This window comes from Rhinoderma darwinii, chromosome 9, assembly GCF_050947455.1.
Source record: "Rhinoderma darwinii isolate aRhiDar2 chromosome 9, aRhiDar2.hap1, whole genome shotgun sequence".
Taxonomy (NCBI): domain Eukaryota; kingdom Metazoa; phylum Chordata; class Amphibia; order Anura; family Rhinodermatidae; genus Rhinoderma; species Rhinoderma darwinii.
In genome coordinates, this window is record NC_134695.1 from 72,491,859 (window position 1) to 72,518,281 (window position 26,423).

General features: G+C 43.5%; 1 protein-coding gene across 8 annotated transcripts in view; it reads right to left on the minus strand.

Moving 5' to 3' along the window:
• TEAD1 (TEA domain transcription factor 1) overlaps nucleotides 1–26,423 on the minus strand; it is a 158,308-nt gene that overhangs the window by 93,473 nt on the left and 38,412 nt on the right. For all 8 annotated transcript variants that reach the window (XM_075838139.1, XM_075838133.1, XM_075838135.1 and 5 more), the window contains one exon: nucleotides 16,754–17,007. In XM_075838139.1, coding sequence (XP_075694254.1) covers nucleotides 16,754–16,901 — 148 coding nt within the window. In that variant the 5' untranslated portion in view covers nucleotides 16,902–17,007. The remainder of the gene's footprint in view (nucleotides 1–16,753; nucleotides 17,008–26,423) is intronic.

Consider the following 26,423-nt stretch of genomic DNA (forward strand, 5'->3'; position numbering starts at 1 on the left):
GGTGCCTTCCCGTTTTCTCACGGGAAGGTGCCCGTGCCGTTGAAAAAGATAGAACATGTCCTATTTCAGGCCGTAATAACGGCACGGACAGTCAACAGAAGTCTATGGAGCTCTCGTAATGACGGGTGGCTACATGTGTGCACCCGTCATTACGGCAGCGTTGCTAAGCGACGTCAGTAAATAGTCACTGTCCAGGGTGCTGAAAGAGTTAACTGATCGGCAGTAACTCTTTCAGCACCCTGGACAGTGACTACCGATCAGTATAAACCTGTAAAAAATAAAAGACGTTCATACTTACCGAGAACTTCCTGCTTCCTCCAGTCCGGTCTCCCGCCCGTTGCCTTGGTGACGAGTCCCTCTCGACATCCGTCCCGACGTCCTGGATGACGTTTCAGGCCATGTGACCGCTGCAGCCAATCACAGGCTGCAGCGGTCACATGGACTGCCGCGTCATCCAGGGATGTCGGGCTGGATGTGAAGAGAGGGACGCGTTACCAAGACAACGGCCAGGTAAGTATGAATTTCTTTAACTTTTATTACAGAAAGGGCTGTCCCTTCTCTCTATCCTGCACTGATAGAGAGAAGGGGCTGCCGATTAGTGCAGTGCTATTTTGCCGCCAAAAACGTGCCCGTAAATACGGGTGGAATACGGGTGACACCGGACCCATATTTACAGGCAGTATTTACGGGTGGGAAAAAATACGGTCGTGTGCATGAGGCCTTAATGAATGCTATTGCCCCTTCACTGTCAAGTTCTGCCTGGCTGACGCTCATCATACTCTCACAATAGAAATATACCCATCAAGTTGAGAGAAATTCATGTTTATGGCGAGACCGTTGTCTAGAGTTATCTTGCAGCTATGGCCATCTCTAAAATATTGTGGCTGCAGATCTGATGGACTGTTGCATTAGTGTGAACCTCGTTGTCAGCGGAAAGAAACTCCTTCCCAGTGTGAGAGAAGAGTCATTGTTGCCTAACCTATGGGCACTGTATATGGCTGCCGTATGGGGTAGTCACCCAGTATTATCTGTATAGGAGACTGATCGAATGCTAAAATAGCTGAAAACAAAATTTTAAAAAGGATTTATGCAGGCGGTAACTTATTTTAGGTGGAAATTCTCTTTAATGCAAACTAACACCGTAAGCCAAGGAAAATAAAATTATAATATTTAAAGAAATTGTTCATATTTAACCAAATCATTGAGTGGCCACCTTACACTTTAGTTTTCCTGAGAAATTTCCTGAGCCAAGTTCTCCAGAATAAGGGCCGGACTAACAAGAGTCTTTCAGGTAACACACGGTGTTAAAGGAAAGGGCACACATGAAATAGACCGTGTTTTTGACGATGAGGCAGTTGCTATAGAGACAGAAGCTAATTAACTGTATTGGGCTCTGGGAAGAAGATGCCGCGGGGCAGACAACACTATCTCAGATCAAGAAACGCAGAACATTTCATACAATCTCCAAACATCTCTCATATCTGGAATACCTGAGTATTCGCTTCGCTTGCAGAACCCCTCAGGAAAGACAACAATGTATTTTATTAATTTTGATCCAGCAACATTCTTTAATAGCATCAGCGAGACGACAGCGCATTGTCTGTGCCCAGGAAATAGAATGAAATCATTGGTACACGAAGCTTCAGTGGAATAAGTCAGTTCCAATAAAGATTAAAAGGAGTCTGATGCGAATACAGTTTTGATCCCTTAGAATTCTTTGATTTACAATTTTTCTTTTCCATAAACCAAATCAGTTTCTCTCGGTAAATCACAGACGACAAACGACAACACCCAAGGCCGTGATTAAGCACTATCCAAAACATGTTCAGGTATACTTTGTATGTTTGACGGCATTAAATCTTAAAAGGGATTTTCCGATAGCATGTAAATCGAGTGAAAAGTTCCAACAACTTCCTAACATCCTTTGCGTTTCAATTCCTCACCATTTTCAAGACCTCTGCTGGCAGTCTGTAAATGTGGACATCTTACTTACATACAGAAGCTGGAAGCCCAGTTTGCTACAATTGTTTTCAGTGTAGACAATCGTCTGAGCTACGGACAGACCTATACCTGTACTGATACATTGTAGCAATTAGTGCTGCTGAGAAGTATGTACCTCATGGAGGATTGTCTATATGGGATAACATAGTAACAAAAACTTCGCTATAAGAAGTATAAGGATCTGTTCACATCAGCGTTGGAGGCTCCATTAGGGGACTCCGCCGCACATCCTGCCGAGATTACCGGAAACAATAGCGCAGCACGCTGCTGCTAATTGTTTCCGGTAAAAGCACAGACAACCCGACAGAAAGTCGACAGAACCTATTAAGAGTCAATGGGTTCAGTCGGCCACCGATGGTATTCTTGGTGCAACGGAAGTGTCGCTTCCGGTTTCTCCTGTTCTGCTCCTCTGACTCTGCAGAATGGAAAGCCCCGACACAGGTGTGAACAGGGTCTTAGGCCACAATCTCTCATAAGGAGTCCAAAATAAACCTGCATCTCATTCAACTTTATTACCTATTAGGATCAGGTGAACTAGCTTGAGAAGGATTCACACTCTTCCCCCGATTAGATGGACATCCAGATAATTATCAGGATGTTGCTCTATTTCTAAATTCAAATGCACAATGTTTTGTTTTTTGGCTACAATACAACTGGGGGTTAAGGTCAGGGGGAATCTATTGCCCCCAAAATGTATCCCCATAACCGAGTTTACCCGTCCGATAACCTTTAATGTGTCAAGCTGAGTGAAAGGTTTCACACAGGACTGGTCAGGATTGGATTAATCTTTATATTTAGGGTTATCACTATGATCAGAGGTTCCCCTCCGGGTAATAATTGCTACGTGTTGACCCAGGTAGAGTTACACGTCATAGCCCCTCGATGAAAGCTTCCCTGTAATGTTTGATTAGTTCTGGAGGAGACGGTACAGCCCAGCTGGGGTTTCGGATGAGGTTCACCTTGTGTGCGCGTGTTCTCTCTCTCTCTAGGTCTTGGAGTACACTTCTAGTTCCAGGTAAATAAATAATGAAGACAAGCACACCCCTTCAGTAACCTGATCCAAAGTTGCCAAATACTAAAAGCCTCTTTAATCTCAGCAGTGCCGGAGGGCTACACAAGGAGCTCCTGTCCCTCTGGCAAAGCTGTTAAAAAAATGATTTCTCAGATCATGTCAGATTAGGAAAGTCCACACCTTGTCACAAGGAACGACAATTCTCCCCATCTGTCACTTCGATTGCAAAATACTTTCCACTGTCTGCTACATAAAGCTGAATAACTATAGATATCAAACATTTCTCCTATTGGAGAACTAAAATATGTATCCACAGCGCAAACTAAAGAAATGTATTTATATGGTATATGCAACTTTAACCAGCTTCTGAGGTCATAAAGACGGCCATATACATTCGATTAACGTTGGTAGATTAAGATTTTAGTCGACTAATGTGTATGGAGGTGTCCAGACTCTTCCCCTGGAGGGTGTGTGTGCGCGTGCATGCGTGTGTAAATCGGCCATGTTGGATTTTAACATGCCCGATCCTTTGTTCTTGCAGGAGATAAGCAGCTGCCAGAGGTGCCTGGAGGGGACAGAGGTCTGGCAGTGGTTAATTCCACACTCTCCACTGAAAAACATTCAGGCTGGGTTCACACACCCTATTTACGGACGTAATGCGGGCGTTTTAACCTCGAATTACGTCAGAAAATACGGCTCCAAAGTGCCGGCAAACATCTGCCAATTAATTTGAATGGATTTTACGATGTACTGTGCCGACTGTAATTTTTTTTTACGTGCCGCTGTCAACAGACCACGCGTAAAAAAGACGCCCGCGTCAAAGAAGTGCCTGTCACTTCTTGGGACGTAATTGGAGCCGTTTTCCATGGACTCCATAGAAAAACAGCTCCAATTACTTCAGTAATGGACGCTGCGAAAAACGCCTGCACATGCCATTACGTCTGAAATTCAGGAGCCGTTTTCTCCTGAAAACAGCACCGTAATTTTAGGCGTATCGAACGTGTACGTGTGAACATACCCTCACACTTTATGGACTCAGGAAGGATAGCGGTCAGCCAACAACTATCTCGAGTATTTGGCCTCCTTTAGATAGCACTGGTGCTGGGGGGGCGGGGGGGGGGGTTTGCACTGGGACCACTGATCAAGGATGTGATGACCTCAGAAGATCGTTAAAAAGTTGTACGGACATTTAGATTAGTCACGTAGGCGATTGTAGTGTTTTATCAATATAGTTTAATAGAACTGTATTATGGCCATGCCATGTTGGGGGTTGTGGTATTCTATGTAGAGAGTATAATAGAATTGCATTATGGTCATGTGCAGTGGGGAGGTCTTGACTATGGGGGACGAGAAAGTTTTGCTTTACTAGAATATTTAAAAAAAAAAAAAGTAAAATCGATAACGGTGGCTGGGTTGGTGCCTGGCACTACTTTATAAATGGAAGTCTTATCATGGGCATAAATAAGTTAACAATTTGCAACACGATGATGTGTGAGAGTGGAGATCTTCAGAAGGATGAAGTCTCGCAGAGGTGACAATGTCCAGAGCTAACCTGATATTAGACAGTACAAGATTCGCAGCGTGACGTGCTGCTGGAGAGGACGATTATAGGTATAATAGGCGGCTCCGGGGGCAGACAGCAGAGAGTAAAGTGACGTGTAAAAAGTGACACTCCGGAGCAGTGGTGGACTGACTTGCAGTTTGTAAATGAGGAAAGTATTTCACAGGACTACTGAGCCTATATCACAAGTGAGAAACACAAACCAAAATCCTATTACATTCCCCGCAGCTTCCACTTCATATCTCTTGTCGTTTCTACAGCTTCAAAATGAAGTTACCAACCGGAACATCACTCTCATAAACACAATATATCTCCATGCAAGTCTGTAGTCAACGTGACCTCCCTAATAAAAAGTCACATCCATCCACATGCAAGGGGAGCGCTAGTCTGGTCACAGCGAAACAATATATGAAAATATGGAGGGTATTATACCACGCAGACATATGAGCCACGTGCGCAGTCTAGATCTATCCCATATAATGAGCGGGTTCAGCAAGCGCATCAAGAATATGGCCAAGAAATCTCCAGACATGAAATAGAGCACAAATAACCAGACTGAAGAAGGCTCTTATTCTAGACATCTCACTGGAAGAGACCAATATGCATAACAATAGTAACATGATGGATGGAGACGATCACAGAATCATGAACACATCATTGACAAGCCTGAAGACTCAACACAACAACATGACACTATTTAGAAGGCTGCCAAGAGTCTAAATCACGTCATGGTCATTGGAAAAAAGAAGCCTTAAAGAGGCTCTGTCACCAGATTTTGCAGCCCCTATCTGCTATTGCAGCAGATAGGCGCTGCAATGTAGATTACAGTAACGTTTTTATTTTTAAAAAACGAGCATTTTTGGCCAAGTTATGACCATTTTCGTATTTATGCAAATGAGGCTTGCAAAAGTACAACTGGGCGTGTTGAAATGTAAAAGTACAACTGGGCGTGTATTATGTGCGTACATCGGGGCGTGTTTACTACTTTTACTAGCTGGGCGTTGTGTATAGAAGTGTCATCCACTTCTCTTCACAACGCCCAGCTTCTGGCAGTGCAGACACAGCCGTGTTCTCCAGAGATCACGTTGTGACGTCACTCACAGGTCCTGCATCGTGTCAGACGAGCGAGGACACATCGGCACCAGAGGCTACAGATGATTCTGCAGCAGCATCGGCGTTTGCAGGTAAGTCGATGTAGCTACTTACCTGCAAATGCTGATGCTGCTGCAGAATCAACTGTAGCCTCTGGTGCCGACACGATGCAGGACCTGTGAGTGACGTCACAACGTGATCTCTGGAGAACACGGCTGTGTCTGCACTGCCAGAAGCTGGGCGTTCTGAAGAGAAGTGGATGATACTTCTCATCAGAACGCCCAGCTAGTAAAAGTAGTAAACACGCCCCGATGTACACACATAATATACGCCCACTTGGACTTTTACTTTTCAACACGCCCAGTTGTACTTTTGCAAGCCTCATTTGCATAAATACGAAAATGGTCATAACTTGGCCAAAAATGTTCGTTTTTTAAAAATAAAAACGTTACTGTAATCTACATTGCAGCGCCTATCTGCTGCAATAGCAGATAGGGGCTGCAAAATCTGGTGACAGAGCCTCTTTAAGTTAATCAAATCCCCATACTTCTGGGAAAATTCCTGAAGGCACAAAACTTTTTGGAGTCATTACAAATAAGATCAATGAATGTACATAGATAGGGACTCGAAAAAAGAGGGGGCGGTCTTCTAAACTTGACAATTCCTTCTCAAAAGAAAGCCACCCGGCGATCAGGTGTCAAAGAATATACATATTACACAGCAAAAATTCTACTAAGGCAGAAGCGCTTCTTTGCAGTAGCGCCAAGGTCTGGATAAATCGAGCAGGGGATCCTCTTTTGATACCTATATGCTCCAATAGCGAATATAGATCGTAGTCTAACCGGCTAAAAAAAAAATCTGTTTTCTCCAACCTCGACTAAGTGTCTGTTCACATCAGCATTCGCTTCCGTTGATGGGTTCTGTTGGAGCTTTCCATCGGAGGAACACATCAACGGAAATGCAAACTGAAACCATAGCTTAGGTTTGCATTACCATTGATTTCAACGGTAAAGCTTCCGTTGCGAATGGTTTCCGTTTGTCTCAGTACCGTAAGGTCTCCAATTTTTTTAACAGAATCAATAGGTCGATCTACCTGTAAACTATCACGCAGCACCCACACCCAGTGAATAGCACTAGATACAGCTGCTCTGTATAGAGAATTCAAAGCAGCTGTATCTAAAAAAAGTAAGAATAATTTAAAAGAAAGTATTTACAAAGTTACACAAAATACACGGATACATTTTAATTTAAAAAAAAATTATTTGCCTTTCAAAAGGTGTACATAGCCTTTACAACATCTTATTCAGTATACCATGAAGATTACACTGGAAATAACATTCACTACTTTCCACCAAAAGCAAATGATACAATCACATTTAATAAATCATTGATTCCAGACACTTTAGGTGGAAAATTTGCCAAATCCATTGATTTTCTACAATAAAGCCCAAAAGATCCAAAACGAAACTTTCATGCAATGAGCCAAATAAAACTTTTGAACAAATATTCACTCCCTTGATGAACTTGCTAAGAAACCAACCGGCGCCCACAAAGACAGAGCCGCGATAAAAGGCGGCAAGAAAACTGCTTATCCAATGACTGAGCAACACGATTTAGCTAATAAAACATCAAAGAAATGGAATGTGAACATACAGGAAGTTTCTGCTGGGGCATTACACCCACCCCGGGGTTACAGTAAAATGAATGATGTTTATCGCCCACATATGAAGGTTTCAGAACTTATGCGCTCTCTGCTGAGAAGCAGCAGGTAAGTGGTGAGATCCACTGTATCTCACAAGAAAGATCTCCGACAGATCTAAAATCAGTTTAAGCCTCATTCACACTCGTGCATTTTGCATCAGTTATTGTAAGCCAAAAACCAGGCGTGGAAAAAGAGAAAAAATATATGATGGAAAAATGGCGTCTTGTACCCATTAAGGACTTTGGATAAAAAATATTTCTACAAAATATTTAACAAAATACACTCATGTGAAAGGGGCAGTTTAGATTTTAGCTAACAGATCATATGCTGCCTGGAACCTGCAAGGGTGGTCTCCAGACGAGGCACCCCACCGCTCCCATTAGGGGAATTAAGTCTCTAATCAGTTGGATTTTTTTGTTCCGGTCATATCCTGCGTGTCCACCAGAGATAAGCAGTGTTTACGTGGTCTAACAGCCATTTTGTCTACCCTGCATACGGGGTAAACAACATCCATACAGCTATAGGTATGTCCACAAAAGCGTTTTTGTCTAAGGCCGGTTCTCGTGGGAAAGATACGCCGCGTAAAAATCACGCAGCGTGCCCGACCTGGAACCCGTCGGACATTCCGTCCGAAAAACCGCTGCGGAGGAAAGCCGTTCATATATATACCCCCTCCCTCCTCTGACGTCCGCTCCGGCCTCCCTGGATGACATTTTAGGCCATGTGACGCTGCAGCCTGTGATTGGCTGCAGCGGTCACATGGGATGCGACGTCATCCCAGGAGGCCTGACTGCATAAAGGAGGGCATTCTGGGTAAGTATGTTAATTTTCTTTCTTCAGGTGTTGAGATTTTTGCGGCGTAAACGCTGTGATTACGCCGCAAAAACCGCAACGCTTGGCTTTCGGTTGCAGGTTTTGCATCCCCATTCAATTCAATGGGGAAAACCCGCAACGGAAAATGAACAAAAACGCCGCATAAATGGACATGCTGTGGAATTAAATGATGCACCGCGGGTCAATTAATTAACGTTTACGCTGCGGGTTTTTTCTGCAGCGTGGCATGAGATTCACCAAATCTCATCCACTTTGCTGCTACTGTAAATGCTGTGGAATTTCCGCCCAAAATTCAGTTGCAGAAATTCTGCAGCGTTTAACCTACGAGGGAACGCGACCCAAAAGAAAAGAATCTGCCTCTGAAATTAGTTTTTAATGCGTTTGAGGAGTTTGGTTTTTTTGGGGTTGCAAACCTATAATCATTTGCAAAATCCGCTAGCATAGTATTTTGGGAGTTAAGAGTGGAATCTACTCTAAGATCCAGCTGGACACTTTTCAGGGGCAGGTTTTGAAAACATAAAAAAACATTAACCGAGATTGTTATTGAAATCAAATCGGAGGCAGATTTGGTTGTTTTTGGATGCGCATTGCGATGCGGAAAACTGCGTCGGAACAAGACCTATCAAAGGGCAAGAGAAAAAGGATATTCCTAAGAAGGATTTGTGCTTTTGCCTCTAGTCATGCGGCCGGTAATAGAGCGGTTACATAATAGACTCCACGAGCCCGCACATGGTGAATTACTGCACATTATCTGCATTGGTGTCCTGGGTAAGAGGGAAGTGGGCAAGATACTCGCCTAGGACAAATGAGGAAAGTTTGGGGGATTAGTGGGTATAACTGAAGTACATGAACTCCAAAGCAACCTAGCGAAAATAGACTTTAGATGTAGCGCCCCTCATCTTTATTTACTCATGTTTTCTACCTGACTATATAGATTTCCCGGGGTAATCGTCTAGAGAAGATCCAGACTTTAATGAACCCCTTCCTTGCAGAGTAACTTCAGTCACTATTCGAGATGGTGGTGTTTTGCGATGTTTCCAGCGGACAGCCTGTGCTCATCTCCAGTTACATCTAATCCTCTTCACCTTTATATTTAGTATTATTAAGTTCTCCGTGTTTCCCTCTAGTCTTTTTCATGTCTGATAAACAGGTCTATGAATATATTTTTTTATTCTTTCTAGTTTACAATTGCGGAACCCTATAGTTTAGTCCGGCACGGATCAGGTGTCCACAATACAACTTGTAGAGGTTGCCGAGAGACCCGGAAGACAATAGAAAAATCTGCGTACAGTGATTACAATAACACAAGGAGCCGAGCGCAACGCGATACCTCAAATCTGGTATTTGCTTACAGAAAACGATGTTTTTAATGCGGAATATCCGGGAATATTTTAGTTAATGCCTTTCGTGCAAAAGCATCAGAAAAAATACATGTGGAGAATTCAGTCCTAATAGAAAGCTGTATACATGGTAGATGTGACCCCCACTGTATGATTTCTACATGTACCAGACAAGTTTTGTTGCAGATAAGGGTATGTTCACACAAGGGCGTCCGTAACGGCTGAAATTACGGGGATGTTTCCGCCTGAAAACATCCCCGTAATTTCAGCCGTAACGGCATGTGCAGGCACTTGAACGCCGCGTCCATTACGGACGTAATTGGCGCTGCTATTCATTGGAGTCAATGAATAACGGCTCCAATTACGGCCAAAGAAGTGACAGGTCACTTCTTTGACGCGGGCGTCTATTTACGCGCCGTCATTTGACAGCGGCGCGTAAATTACGCCTCGTGTGAACAGACAAACGTCAGCCCATTGCTTTCAATGGGCAGATGTTTGTCAGCGCTATTGAGGCGCTATTTTCGGACGTAATTCGGGGCAAAAACGCCCGAATTACGTCCATAATTAGTGCGTGTGAACATACCCTAACAGTTATCCTAAAGCAAAACTTCCAATATAACTAATATTTCAGTCTGATTATCGCCCCTTATCTTTCGGCCAAATGTTAAGTCCTTATGGAAAGGAAAAGCAGGTGAAACAAATGTGCAAAGAGTTGGAGTTGTAGTCTGGGGTCAAGTCAATCATCTGTTACCACGGAAACCGATATAACAAAGGTAGCGGCTATTACCTGCTAGTGCAGTTATGGCCCAAATAAAACTAGGGCTAAATTTAAGGAGATTTTCTCCCTAAATGCCATTTTCTAAAAATCGAAGTCAATACCGTCCTGTCTGAACGCTTGGTTGCTAGGTGATACACTAACATCCTCTAGGTTGTCAGGCAGCACATCCTTAGCAACCAGTCGATCTCAGATTATTCTTTTAAGACAGAATTATCCCTGATTTGGAGTGCAGGCCTTACTTTATTTTATCCTGCAATATGAACCACAAAAAATAAAATCTTTAACCATTTCAACCCTTACAAATTAATTTGGCCTTTAATGAAAGTCCACAAGACCAATGATGGAGGATGAAACGACATGTCAAAAATCCGTCCAGCATTGAAACAGTCACGCAGAGTTTTGATGGTCGTGAAGTTTATTTTAGGAACGTCCGCTGCCAGAAGCGCCTACTGTTGTGCTCAGTCCATCTGACCAGCTATATATACCCAGCCCGGTCTATAGGATGGCAGCAAGTAATCATAGAAAAACCGTCCAAATTACAGGGCAGCCGTGATCTATATAGCACATAATGCAAACAGCGGTGACCTGGACTGTACAAGAGCTGAAGTGGCTCCTTCTATAGTCACCATTGTACACGATATCTCCTCGACAGGTAAATATATGAATAAGCTTGAACGTCCTCATGTCCTGGCTGCAGAATTTGCACATTCAAAAAAAAAATATAAGATTTTGGAGGGACAAAATTTACACGTTCTATACGTAAAAATCTCATACATTTCAGCAAATAAAAAATCTGCCACGTGTTGAACTTACCCGTAGGTCTCTTTTACACACTGCAGATTTTGTAAGGCCCTGTTCACAGAGTTTCTTTGCAGGCAGAAAAATCTTGACCAAATTTTGACCTGCCTGCAAATGACCGCTATTTTATCGGCGTTTTTCGCCCACGGCCATTGAGGTGACGCGGGCAAAAAACGCTTTCTCTGCCTCCCATTGATTTCAATGGGAGGTTAGAGGCGAAACCACAGCAAGAGCATGGTGCTTTTTTTTTTTCTTTTTTTAACCGCGAGTGGCTAAAAACAGTCGCAGAAAAAACCCACCTCCGCCTCCTATTGAAATCAATGAGAGGCGGTTTACAGACTTTTGCCGCTGATTCTGACGCGGCTTTCACATCAAATTCAGCGTAAAAGAACCTGAGTGTGAACTGGGCCATAGTATTTTGCATCAATATTTTTAAGCCAGATTCAGGAGTGGATGCAAAGAAGAGAATAATAAAGCTTTCCACTATATTTCCCCTGTGTTTTGGGAACAGTCCTGGTTTTGGCTTCAAAATACGGATGCAAATTACTGACTAAATCTGGAATGTGTGAACAAGGCCTTAAACTTCCCCACAACCCGGTAGTTTTATAACCGTACGGACATTGGTGCAGTTCTGCTTGATTTTAAAATCGCAAATCAAAATGTAGAAGAGCAGAGATCGGTTAATCTCGGGATCCCGCAATCCGGCAGGATACCAGGGCCTACAAACTTTCTGCCAGGAGCAGCTGAGAAGCATCAGCACAAGTCTATTTTTTTTTCCCAGACATTATGTTCTATTTGGCTGCGGAGGTCACATGACAGCTGCAAACTAAAAGCCTAGAGAGGATCGCTGCTGCTTCCAGTCTACACTGACAGCCTGGAAGAGACTGGAGAGGAGGGGGATGGGGTGTCCGTCTTTCCATTACATCATCCATCCAGCACTGGGGGTGGGGGTGAGGGAGCACAGCTGGTGGCAGCCGCAGTACCATCTGCTTTCCCCCTTGCACTCTGTGCTAGTTTTCTCTTCAATCTCCTACTGTTACTTATTGAGGAGCTAAAACTACATCCAGGATGAAATGAGTCCTCGGAAAGAGCGGCAGAATTAATTAGTACAAGAGGAGGGTTTATTTAGAGTGTAATGTACTGGATGGGAGCAGCGCCTGCTAGACTGTGCTCCAACTGCTCATCTATGCTAGCCGTGACCTCCAAAACCCACACCATCTAGCTGAAGAGCTCGACCTGCCACCAACACAATCCTAGTGACCGGTATTCACATATAATTAATTACCTTTAATGATGAACTTTCTGACAACCGTTAAAAAACAACAAAAAAAACACATTTAGGACGCAAAATGTTTATAGGATTCAAGTATCACTAGTGACGTCAGTACAACAGCTTCATTCTTAAGGGCTTATTCAGACAAACGAGTGTAAAATCACACATGAAAAACGGAGTCGCACCGGTGCGGGACCAGTTTTCACGGATCCCTCCGGCTCGAGTCTATAGAGGTATCCGTGAAAACTGGCAAATTATAGGACATGTCTAATCTTTTCACAGGCCCTTCACACGGTCCGTTGAAATAGGCATGTGAACAGCCCCATAGAAATACATGCAGCGGTGTGACGGCCGTTAAAAAAAAAAAAAAGTCAGTTACACGGAATATAAATATATATACACACTTGTCTGAATAAGACCTTCATTTATTACATTAGCATATTCCGCAACACATGCGTCAGTTCATAATTATTTTTGGAAAACCCCGACAAAATCTACACGAACAAAAGGAAAACCCACAATCGCCATACGTATGCTGCACTGCTTGGATTTGAACCCCGAGTGCCGACTCCAGAGTCACCTCGTTATTACTATGTGGTAAATGGAGTCATATACAGATGTTGCAATATTGCAGCTGTGGCCCCTTTAAAATGGAGCGGAGGAGGGGAATGGAGCAATACATTGATAAATATGGTGCTGTTCCTTTACAGTCAGAAATTCAGCTGGACTGCAGTTAATCCCTCTTTCACACGTCACACTCACAAGGAAGCTGAGATATAGGGTGCTGTTGGTGGGTTACTGTAGAGCGGTCTCTGACATGAAAGGAAAATTGATCACCAGGGACTTTCTTCCCCTGGCTAATAAAATAGCAGCTCTGAAGGCTCAAGGAGAGATCATAAATCTTATATCTGCTATATTGAAAATCCCCAGGGACCAGAATGTTCCTCACATACAGCTCTATAGGTAGAGCAGTGGCGGAACTCCTGCTAGAGCAGCTGCTATAAAGCCCATGGTATGAGGGGGCCTGTGCCGCACGGCATATTAATTCTTTACAGTGGCATTGCTAGAACCGGGCATCCAGGACCCAAGCTCCAGGCTACGGCCACATTAAATTGTATCGGTGACCTCAGTCAAAAGTTTTCTATGGGGCCGAGTCTTTCCTAGTTACACCCCGGAGGGGGAGGAATCCAACAACAGACGCCCATATCTCAGCTCCCTGGATCCTTGTGTGTGATATGGGTGGGGGATGTTGGGGTTAACTTCAGTCTTCAGTGAGGTTAGGCTTTATATCATGTACATAAATAGTTTATTGTATTTAGGAATAATCTCCTCTTTAGTTTATATTTATAGGTTTCAACGTTACAAGGAAAAAGAAATACGTGCCCATTCATTTAATGCCACAGAGAAGCGTTCATTAAGACTAAGGGTAAGTTTTTGGTTGCACAACGCCTGCAGCTCAGAAAGTGAGAATCTAGGTTACCTCTTATAATTACGGTTACACAATGTAATAATTTTAGGATGCAAATGTAACAATAGCACGAAAATCACTTCATGTCAGGAGGCGGCTCCTGCACTCCAGCAGGTCTTCTTTACTGCAGATAAGCGCAGACGCGTCGCCCTATATTACAGATGACCGCCTGCATAAAACCGTCCGTGGGGCGAGCAATGAATGCACGTGGCAGCAGATGTGACATTTTACAACACCGGCTAATTGTGTGTTACACTTACACTACATGTGCGATCGTCATTACGCGAGAGCTTTCTAGAAACTTTCACAGCAAAATGCTGTGTTTATTAGGATGGATTCACATGCGGCAGATTTTGTTGCAGACATTCCTGTGACTGAAAATCAGTTCCATTCATTTAATAGGAACTTGCAGAAATCCATGCACCAGCTGCAGAAACAACCGCATTCAGTAGCAAAAAAACTCTGCAGCAAAATCTGCTGCGTGTGAATCCAACCTCACGCTTCACTGTTTGTGCTTCTGGATGAAAGTCAGGTTATTGTTTGATTTCGGCAGATCGGTCCTCCAACTATACTATAATCTCCAATGTGTGACATATTACAGATAAAAACAACCCTGTAAAATAGGCACCACATTTTATTAACCCATTCAGGGTATGTGGAAAGCCTGGGGACAGCTCCTAAGTGCAGGAACTCCGTGTGTAACTGTAAGGCCTCATGCACACGACCGTATTTTTTCCCACCCGTAAATACTGGCGTAAATACGGGTCCGGTGTCACACGTATTCCACCCGTTTTGCACCAGTATTTACGAACCCGTGCCCGTAAATATGGGTCCGGTGTCACCCGTATTCCACCCGTATTTACGGGCACGTTTTTGGCGGCAAAATAGCACTGCACTAATCGGAAGCCCCTTCTCTCTATCAGTGCAGGATAGAGAGAAGGGACAGCCTTTTCTGTAATAAAAGTTAAAGAAATTCATACTTACCCGGCCGTTGTCTTGGGGACGCGTCCCTCTCTTCACATCCAGCCCGACATCCCTGGATGACGCGGCAGTCCATGTGACCGCTGCAGCCTGTGATTGACCTGTGATTGGCTGCAGCGGTCACATGGCCTGAAACGTCATCCAGGACGTCGGGCCGGAAGTCGAGAGGGACGCGTCACCAAGGCAACGGGCGGGAGACCGGACTGGAGGAAGCAGGAAGTTGTCGGTAAGTATGAAAGTCTTTTATTTTTATTTTTTACAGGTTTATACTGATCGGTAGTCACTGTCCAGGGTGCTGAAAGAGTTACTGCCGATCAGTTAACTCTTTCAGCTCCCTGGACAGTGACTATTTACTGACGTCGCTTAGCAACGCTGCCGTAATGACGGGTGCACACATGTAGCCACCCGTCATTACGAGAGCTCCATAGACTTCTATGGACTGTCCGTGCCGTTATTACGGCCTGAAATAGGACATGTTCTATCTTTTTCAACGGCACGGGCACCTTCCCGTGAGAAAACGGGAAGGCACCCGTCGCCAATAGAAGTCTATGAGCCCGTTATTACGGGTCGTAATTATGACCCGTAATAACGGGAGTTTTTACGGTCGTGTGCATGAGGCCTAAGGCTGGGTTCACACGACCTATTTTCAGACGTAAACGAGGCATATTATGCCTCGTTTTACGTCTGAAAATACGGCTACAATACGTCGGCAAACATCTGCCCATTCATTTGAATGGGTTTGCCGACGTACTGTGCAGACAACCTGTCATTTACACGTCGTCGTTTGACAGCTGTCAAACGACGACGCGTAAAAATACAGCCTCGTCAAAAGAAGTGCAGGACACTTATATACATTATATGCGGGACACTTATATACATTATATGCAGGACACTTATATACATTATGTGCGGGACACTTATATACATTATGTGCGGGACACTTCTTTGGACGTTTTTGGAGCCGTTTTCTCATAGACTCCAATGAAAACAGCTCCAAAAACGGACGTAAAAAAACGGCGCGAAAAACGCGAGTTGCTCAAAAAACGTCTGAAAATCAGGGGCTGTTTTCCCTTGAAAACAGCTCCGGATTTTCGGACGTTTTTGGTCACTACGTGTGCACATACCCTTAGACTCCGCGCAGAGCCATGTACACGAGGTCTAAAGTGGATTTGATACTGAATGCAGATCCTGAGAATTTTTCCCCAATGGCTCCTATTGCGGGAACAGCCTGTTGGTATCTCCAGGAGATAATCTGCACCAGATGTGCCTGGCAGCTGCTTATCTTCACCACGTATTGATAAAGGATGTCTGTTTGGCTGAGACCCTTTATGAGGCAGTCCACTATCTTAAAAAGAAGCCGGTCAGGCACACACGTGTTTGCGATTGGAAGGCCTTATTCACACAAAATACGTGTCAAATGGCCATTTTTCAAGGCTGATTTGCATTCGTGTGGGACCCGTTTTCACTTATCCGTAATAGACTTGTCTATCGAGGGATCTTTGAAAACGTTTGACATGTCCTATTTTTTCATGGGCTATTTAAAATGTCCGTCGTGTGAATTGCACCATAGAAGTACATTGATTTTCATGCAGCCGTGTAACCGTTCGTGTGAATAAGGCCTGACAGAGTTTCTGCTGCAAACAAAGTGGACATATATGGGATGGGCCCTCACAATCCTATCCAGTGAGGGCCCAAGGTCTCTCTATCTAATGGCTTCTCACAATAGCCACCCACATTTGGGTCAATTACAGGACCGTGACCAAAAGCCCCATGCGGCGGAAAGCTCCATAAGGGCCAATATTTATTTTTTGTATAATTACTCAGCATTCGATTGATTTGTTGAAATAAATGTTTCCATCAAGGACGCACACACACACTTTCTGGCATGATGTAAATGGCAGCTGGCAACTTACCATACATTTTGCCTTCATCTGACAGTATAATTTTCCTTCTCCCACATGGTGGGTAGATAGCGAGGGCTTCCTGAAAGCTCTGCTCAATATCCGGGCTCCAGACACCTTCTGCATCATTGTCCATGGGTTTATCAGCAGAATCGCTCATTCTTTCAATGTCTTCGGCAGGACTTTCGCTGCCGCTCCAACTACTGGGCTCAATGGTGGCGGTTGGGTACTCCAAGCCGAAGCCTGGACGCTGGACAAAGAGAAATCTGGAACGGAGAGGACAGGATATTAAAATACATTGTGGGCATATCACCCTCATGTTAATCTGCGAGCAGAGCATGGCAGTAATCTTACAAAGAAATAAGCTTTTTTTACTTTCCCATTTCCAGTTGCCCGTTTCTATCTCTCCTGCCAATTTGCAGGATTTGAGGTTTTTTTTAATACAGACAATTTTTAGGTAAAGTTAAAATTTAAATGGGTCGGAGTCTTTGTGCTTTCTGCAAACGCTTCACAAATCGTTAGCTCAAGTCGCTGTCCAGAAAAAAAACTCATTTATTTATTAACCATTATCTACAGAGAACCAAGATATTCCTTGGGATGAGAAGCTTCACAAAGACCCCCACAAAACATAAAATATGCCCCTATTACTTTAAGTCCTAACAAGAGGGTCTCCTAGCTCTGGAGGATCAGATGCTGGATTAAAGGAAGTTTACGGTGTGTCTTTAATATTATAGGATGCAAACAACTCTTATGGGTAGGACAGTAAGGCCGGGTTCACGTTTCTCAGTCAAAAGGCGTGTTACTCCTGTCGGTATACATTTTTTTTTTAACATGAACACTAAAATAAAATAAAACAAAAAAACGGATAGATTTACTATATGTAAACGGATATAAAAATATAGCATTACATTTACATACGTCGGACATTGAGATCAATGCTAAAAATAAAAAAAAAAGTTACGTCGCGTATACTTTTTTTGAAGTACAAAATAGTGTAGCAGACTCCGCTTTTCAGTACTTTCAGAAAACAGTATCTCAACGTAAACCACGACAATCAGACCTAACGATGCTGTTTTTGGTCTACGTTTGACCCATTATAGTCTACGCCGAGCTCTAAGTTTCAACACGTTTTTAGTGTTTAAAAACTTATGTACGCTCGGCGGATAACACAAACATGATGTGAATGGGGCCTTAGCCCAAATAGACTGCGGATCCCCATAACGAGGCCTGTCTGGCACCACACGTTTTTAACATGTCAGATTAACGTCAATTCCGATGACAGCGATGAACTGCTGGAATTGATCATATCACATGCAGGATCATGAAACACGCTGAAGAAGAAATTCTACACACTGCAACATCTCCTATATAGTAGAAACCTATAGAACTGATAGTTATGATCTTTCTGGTACATGAACAGAATACTGTACTACAGTGAAGACTGACACACAGGCAGCACAGTTGAAGTGGGGGCTAGATATAACCACATAATGCAGATTCCTGTAGGAAAGCTGTTCAACCTGTTTTTGCAACGTTTGGTCTTGTTCACACGTAGTGGAATTGCTGCGTATTCTCTGTCCGGAGTTGCGGATGGAAAATAAACAGAATACAGTAGCAGCAAAGTGGGTGAGATTTAACAAATCTCATTCACACGCTGCGTAAAATTTTTACAAGCATAAATCCACCCCCGATGCGTATTTTTCGTATCACATCATGTCAATTCCTGCTGCAGAAAGTGGACTGAATTGCTGCGATTCATAGTGGAGATGTCACCATCTCCCAGCATTGAGAAAAACGCAGCAAAATAGGCACCATTTACTGCAGTAAAAAAAACGCAGCAAGGGGAGCGTTTTTTTTCCGCAGCGGAATGTCTGCTACTTACAACGGAATTGCTGTAGAAATGTTCACACGTAACAAAATTGCTGGAGGACAAGTCCTAAAACCCCAAAAGACGATAGGAGTGACAAAGCTTCAAAGCCGGCTGAATCTATCGCATCATCACCAACCAATAGTTGTGAGTGACAATCACTGAGGAGCCAACAGTCCAGCTGCGTTGCTGACATATGTTCAGATGTGGAGCAGCAGCATGAACAGAAGCAATCTGCTGTGAAATGAGAAGGGGCTGCCCCCTGAGCAAAGGGTCGCCAAACTCCTGAGCTCTGGTCAAATATAAGCCGCTAATACGACGTCCTACTGAGAGCAAACACGGATCCTTCATGGACTATGAGGCAGACGGTATGGCGTCCATGTTTAACCCTCTTTAACCCTTTCATTATTTTGCTGCTTTAAGCACTTCCTCTTCACAGGACGTAAAACTGAAGCAGGTAAAATACAGCGCTAATCTACGACATTTCCTGCACATTAATTGGGTCAGGTTTGCTCTTAGATACATCATCCCATTCAATATAATAACTAATAACAATAATAGTTGCCACAAAGTTGCATGTATGTGTGTCAGTCGTGCGACTTCTATTAGGTGCTGTTCACACCTCTATGGAGACTGCATTCAGAGCAGGTTTTGCGAATTCTCTAAGATTTGACAGGTGTGTAGCGCTGCATGCAGTGCTATTCTACTTTTCGAAACTATGGAGCCCACTGTAAGCCAATGGGGTCTGTCGGGCGCAGTTGGTATCCGTCATACCATGGTTCCCGGCAAAGCGTTGTAGTTTTCATGACGCAGATGTGACCAGAGCCTAACTGTATGGGGAGAGTAGAGTGCACATTGCAGAAAAAGGATATGACCAGACACTTTTTGCACCTTTTTTTGCAAAATTCAGCAGAAGTGAAGGCCAAATTCTGGCGCATTTGGCGAGTAAGGATACGGCCACACAGAGCGGCCCTGACACTGTCACAATGCAACCACCAACCGCACTGGCACTATGTAGGCGCGGCTGTCAAATACCTTGATGTGGGGTATTCTGGTTACACGCTCATGCGTACTGCCGCTCCATTCATTCTCTATGGGAGCGCCGGAGATAGCCGAGTGCAGTGTTTTTTCCGGCGCTGCCAGAGAATGAATAGGAGTAACTTGTTGTTACCTGCAAAATCGTGCGGCCATAAAGAGATTGTATTAATTCATGGGCGCATGATTTTGCAGATAAAGGGACGGTTTACCCGCATTAACGTGCGGCCACTAACAGGCCTTTTGACAGCCGCACCGAACATTGTGTCGGCACGGTTGTTAGCCGTGTTGCGACCGTGTCAGGGCCGCTCCGTGTGGCCTTACCCTAAATCTGTGACAATATTTATATGGAAAGCTGCCGTGTGCCTGGCTCAATGAATCCTCCAGCAGATGGCAAAATTAACTTCTATCCCTGTAAATTATTCTGAACACATTTAGAAGGTTCAGCTGTAATAAATAAAATAAACAAACTGGAAAATGTAAAAAAAAAATTAAAGAAGCCACGGTGGCTTAAAGAGGTTGTATAAAAACATGGCTACTTTCTTCCAAAAACAGTGGCTCACCAGTCCACAGGTTGTATGTTGTATTGCACATCATCCCCATTCACTTCGATGGAGTCGAGCTGCAATATCAGACACAATCTTTGGACCGGTGCGGCACGGATTCTGGAAGAAAGCAGCCATTTTTTTTTTTAACGCTGAACAACCCTTTTAATGGTCAGCACTAGGGTAGTAACATCTGTATGGACGTTGTTCTCCTGGGTCTGCTTTGGTTACCGGTGGGCTTTACATTCCTTTACATGGACACAGAGTGCTGCCGAATAGAAAGAATTACGGGAAATAAATTAATGTAGCAGATCTCTGTGGAAAGGAGGAGTACCCAACACAATGTAAAATCAATTGTAAAGACCATAAAAAAAAAAACACAATATAAATGCATTCGAAATAAAGTGGTGTCTGGAGAGAATAAAGATATAGGTGTATAGTTATGTCCTATTTGTGAGTGAAATTTGGAAACTTACAGCCTTGCCTTGTGGGTTAATGATTGGAGACTGGGTTTGTATGGGAATCAGTCAGAATTAGGTTTCGTGCACATCAGCGTCCGGGTTCCGTTCATGGGTTACATTAGGTCTTTCCATCAGGGGGACCCACGAACTGAAAGCAAAACGGAAACCATAGCTTCCGTTTGCATTACCATTGATTTCAATGGTAAAGTTTCAGTTGCTAATGGTTTCCGTTCCGTTAGGTTTTGGTTTTTTTAGCGGAAACAATAGCGCAGTCGACTACGCAATGGTTTCCACTAAAGACCCGAAACCTTATGGAACGGAGACAAACAAACCATTTGCAATGGAAACTTTACCATTGAAATCAATAGTAATGCAAACCGAAGCTATGGTTTCCGTTTATGGGTTCCCCTGACAGAAAAGTCTAACGGAACCCCAACGCTTGTGTGAATGAGGACTTAAAGCTTCATGCAATCAAAATATAAAACCCTACTGGGGGTTATGCTGCAGAATGTCTTTGGTGAAAAGGACACAGGATGTCCAATACTAAACTTAATCATAGTGTCATGCCAACCTGTTGCGCGCCGTCAGCAGCACGTGCACCTGTCCCTGTCACTTTCCTGGGAGAGACCTACTGCAAGACTACAAGAGACGCAGAGAAGAATACTCAATGGCAATTGTGCTGAACATTTCCCTCCCTATGAATATAGGGCAATGTACAGGTCTCCTCTACACAACTGCCCCATGAGGGAGATCAGAATCCCAACATCTTTAGGTTATGTTCACACAGGTTATTTTCGGCCGTTTTTTGGGCTGTAAATGCCCGAAAAATCGGAAGCAGAATGCCTCCAAACATCTGCCCATTGATTGCAATGGGAAAAACTGCGTTCTGTTCAGACGGGCAGTTTCTTTACGCAGTAGTTTTGAAAAACGGCGCATCAAAAAAAAAACGACTGCGAAAAAGTAGTGCAGGTCACTTCTTGGGAAGTTTTTGGAGCAGTTTATCATAGACTATTAAAAACAGCTCCAAAAACGGCCGTAATTGACGCCGCGAAAATCGCAAACGGCTTAAAAAAAACGTCTGGAAATCAGGAGCGGTTTTCCCTTGAAAACAGCTCTGTATTTTCAGAAGTTTTTGGTTAAGCATGTGAACATACCCTTACTGCTGCCAAAGCAAATTCTGCTTACAGGAGTCCAATCTTGTGGTCGGCTTAGAAGCTTCACATGATCAGTAGATTGGACTCCTCTCCACCTTGAAGAGCCTCTGTCACCACATTATAAGTGTCCTGTCTCCTACATAAGGAGATCAGCGCTATAATGTAGATGACAGCAGTGCTTTTTATTTTAAAAAAAAAACGATCTATTTTTACCACTTTATTAGCGATTTTAGATTTGTGCTAATGAGTTGCTTAATGCCCAAGTGGGCGTATTTTTTACTTTAGACCAAGTGGGCGTTGTACAGGGGAGTGTATGACGATGACCAAAGTAAAAATACGCCCACTTGGGCATTAAGCAACTCATTAGCATAAATCCAAAATCGAAAATAAAGTGGTAAAAATAGATCGTTTTTTTTTTTTTAAATAAAAAGAACTGCTGTCACCTACATTATAGCGCCGATCTCCTTATATAGGAGACAGGACACTTATAATGTGGCGACAGAGCCTCTTTAAGCTTCTTTTCCGTGGCCGACATGGAGAGCTAGTCGATCATAGCTCCTTGTGAAAGGAGAAAACGAGTGATGATCGGTTATGTATGGGCACAAGCGATTATTACTGCGATCGTTGGTCCTCGTATTTCCATCATGTTGGCAGAACATCTCCCTATTAACACAAAGACGCGCTGCCAACTATTTTATTGGCCGCATAAACGAGAAGATCTGATGAACGCTCGTTTGCCTGATCATTGGCCTGTGTAAGGCAGAGTTCACATGGGACAGACACTGCGTAAAAGCATTCAGCGCCACAGGGAATTCCAGCCTGAAAACCGTACCAAACTATGGTGCAGTTTATCGCCCAGGACGTCCGCTGCAGAAAACTGCAGCACCAGCCGACCTTCTAGCAGGCCGGTCTCCTGTGATTGGCTGCAGTGGTCACATGGGATATAACGCCATCTCAGGAGTATCGGGCTTTTTTTTGGGGGGGGGGGGGTCTGTTCGGCGGGATTGCTTCGAACCCGACACAAAAAAACTTAAAAACCGCTATTTTGCAGGTTTTACCTCCCCATTGAATTCCTATAATTAAATATAATTCTGCACCGCAGGTCCATTCCCGAGCGGTTTTCTTTTTCCACTCCGTATTTACGCAGCGTGTGGATGAGATTTGTTCAATCATTCACTTTGCTGCTACTGTATTCGGCTGAGTTTTTTCCTCTCCGCAATTCTGCTACATGTGGACAAGACCCATGCAAGCAGAATTTGATTTTGCAGCAGGACAAATGTAGTAGATTAGCTTTCCACCATGCAGTTTATACAACCCCCAGCATCATGTAGAGGACCTGGATACAAAAAAACTGTGGAGGGTCCCAAGGTCAACTTTACATATGGGGGAGATTTACAGAGCAAAATGGACCTGAATTCGGTCTCAAACTGCACCAAGAAACAAGTGTACAAGCCGTGCGCCAAATTAATTATGTGTTTAAGACACTTTGTACTTCTCACAAGACAGTTTAAGAAAAGTTATCATGTCCCCAGAAGTCAAAATCAACCAGATGGCACTTAAAGAGGCTCTGTCACCAGATTTTGCAACCCCTATCTGCTATTGCAGCAGATCGGCGCTGCAATGTAGATTACAGTAACGTTTTTATTTTTAAAAAACGAGCATTTTTGGCCAAGTTATGACCATTTTTGTATTTATGTAAATGAGGCTTGCAAAAGTACAACTGGGCGTGTTGAAAAGTAAAAGTACAACTGGGCGTGTATTATGTGCGTACATCGGGGCGTGTTTACTTCTTTTACTAGCTGGGCATTCTGACGAGAAGTAACATCCACTTCTCTTCAGAACGCCCAGCTTCTGGCAGTGCAGACACAGCCGTGTTCGAGAGATCATGCGGTGTCGTCACTCACAGGTCCTGCATCGTGTCGGACGAGCGAGGACACATCGGCACCAGAGGCTACAGATGATTCTGCAGCAGCATCGGCGTTTGCAGGTAAGTAGCTACATCGACTTACCTGCTAACGCCGATGCTGCTACAGAATCATCTGTAGCCTCTGGTGCCGATGTGTCCTCGCTCGTCCGACACGATGCAGGACCTGGGGAAGTGACGTCACAGCGTGATCTGGCAGAAGCTGGGCGTTCTGAAGAGAAGTGGATGATACTTCTATACACAACGCCCAGCTAGTAAAAGTAGTAAACACGCCCCGATGTACGCACATAATACACGCCCACTTGGACTTTTACTTTTCAACACGCCCAGTTGTACTTTTGCAAGCCTCATTTGCATAAATACAAAAATGGTCATAACTTGGCCAAAAATGCTCGTTTTTAAAAAATAAAAACGTTCCTGTAATCTACATTGCAGCGCCGATCTGCTGCAATAGCAGATAGGGGTTGCAAAATCTGGTGACAGAGCCTCTTTAACATTAAGACCGCTTTGAAAAGTGTCTCAACAAGGTGGCGAAATGTAGACTTTGTGGCAGATTTTTCGATATGGTCTTAAATATAAACAGATTAGAATAAAATGCGCCAAATTTATCACAGTGACTCATGTTGGATGATAGATTTGGTGCAACTTTAGACTAATGTCTAATTTTATGGCACCTCTTGGTTGGCTTACTTTAGAGCAACTCTTTTGTGAGAAAATTTTGCCGGAAAATGGCACATTTTAAGCTACCCCCTTTTCTGTAAGCTACTCCTTGTCAAGCCGTTGGGGGGGGGGGGGGGGGACCCGGTAAAATACAATGTAAAAGCCATGATAGTCGTTCATACAAGAATAATGGTCATGAGGCTTCTCCTAGAAGCAGCTCCAAAAAAATAAAATTAAAATTCAGCTGCCCATTACTGCAAGAATCTCACTTGGACATGCGGTTTTGGAGGAGCAGCTCGGTGCCGGGTGTGAGATGGACCTTAAATATATTATACGGCGTTATAAAACATGGACTGCACCGTATCCTGGACGAAGGACCTATATAACTAATAATGATTTCATGTAAAAGCGACAATATCCTAAACTCACTGGCGTTTGCCCCAATAAAGAGAGGCGTCTAAGCCTTTGTCACATTGCTTGTGTCCTCCCTTTCACAATATTTCAGCTGCAGGATTAATTAATTTGTTTTGTCCGACATGAAATCAATGAGCGGCCACTTGCCATACAATGGAGCATCGCTACACCACAACTTTGAGGGGGTATAGAAGGGGAGGGCGGTATAAAAGCCTCCAGGAGATAAGGTTTCCTAGCCAACGCTCAAAACGTAGAAAACGATTTTAGCAAATTAGCAGAAACACTGTAGCCTGCGAAGAATGATCGGCAGGTAAATAGAACATAGGTATTTTAATTAACACATCTGATTTCCTGGCTTAACAACACGACTGAAGAGGCCTCATTAACACCTTGAGTACTGAAGATTACTTTAATGACCACAGAAATACAGACCCAAGATCTATAAATATCACAAAGGATTAGAGAAGTTCTGTTCCTGAGGCCTCGATGGGTAGAAAAGCTTAATGACGACACTCCATAAAATCTCCAGATAAACCACACGTTGGAAAAATCTGCCATAATAAAGTTACATTATTCCAACAGCGAACAGCACAAATTGCACTAAACTATACATTTTCATGCAAGTCACTGCGTAGCCATAACCTAGGGGTATATTCACATGCGGCAGATTCGTTGCAGAAATTTCTGCAACTAAAATCTTTGATAATGGGGCAATTTACTTTTCAAAATGCGCCAGAATTGTGGCATACATGCCGGGGGCCACATTACTTTTTTTATTTTTTTTTACTTTCTCAAAAAGGGTGTCGCAGAAAGGAAGTATTGCTTAAAATGCAACACAGTGCGCAAAAATACGTGGTTCTGAACCTTCAGAATAACGGACTACAAGTATGACAACGGGTCCTTAGGTCGTCAGAGGGGAATTTCTTCACCCGATCCCGGATTGGTTTATCAGTCGCTCACCTATGTAATCATAAGCAATCGGACTACCAGAGTTCATCAGATTTCAACTAAATTATCACTTCTAAAAGAAAAATATATAGATGCAAATGTTGCATGAAAGCGCCAGATCGTTTTCTGATGTTGCAGAATAATGTCCAGCCACCAATTCAAGACAGTGGACGGCAGGTATTGGTGGAGGCACATCTAAAATACATGTAAAAAAATGCAATGCGTCTCAAGCATTTTAAAGGGTGTTTTTTTCAAACGCGTTTTTGGTGGCATGTTTTTATTTTGTGACATTTTGTATGTGTGTCTTTCCTGGCAGTTTTAAAGTATATGTAGTCCATAGAAAGAACGCCAGAAAACAAACCATCACTGGCCCCAAAAACGTGACCAAGCAGCCACCGAAACCCTCAACTCTGTATGCAGGCACTCATATTTCACTACAGACTTTAAAAGTAACATCTGACTGCAGCTTTTTGGGGCAAAAAAGTAAAAAAATGCAATGGAAAAACCTCTCCAAAAACGCTAGTGCGAATCCAACCTAAGGAGGCAAAATATGGAGTAAATTTGTGTGCATTGAATGTCCTACTTGCATGTTGAGTTGGCCGTGCACTTCACAGCACTGATGACCTATTCCCCAATGATTCATTTCTGGCTGGTGTACACCAATATAAAGCCAC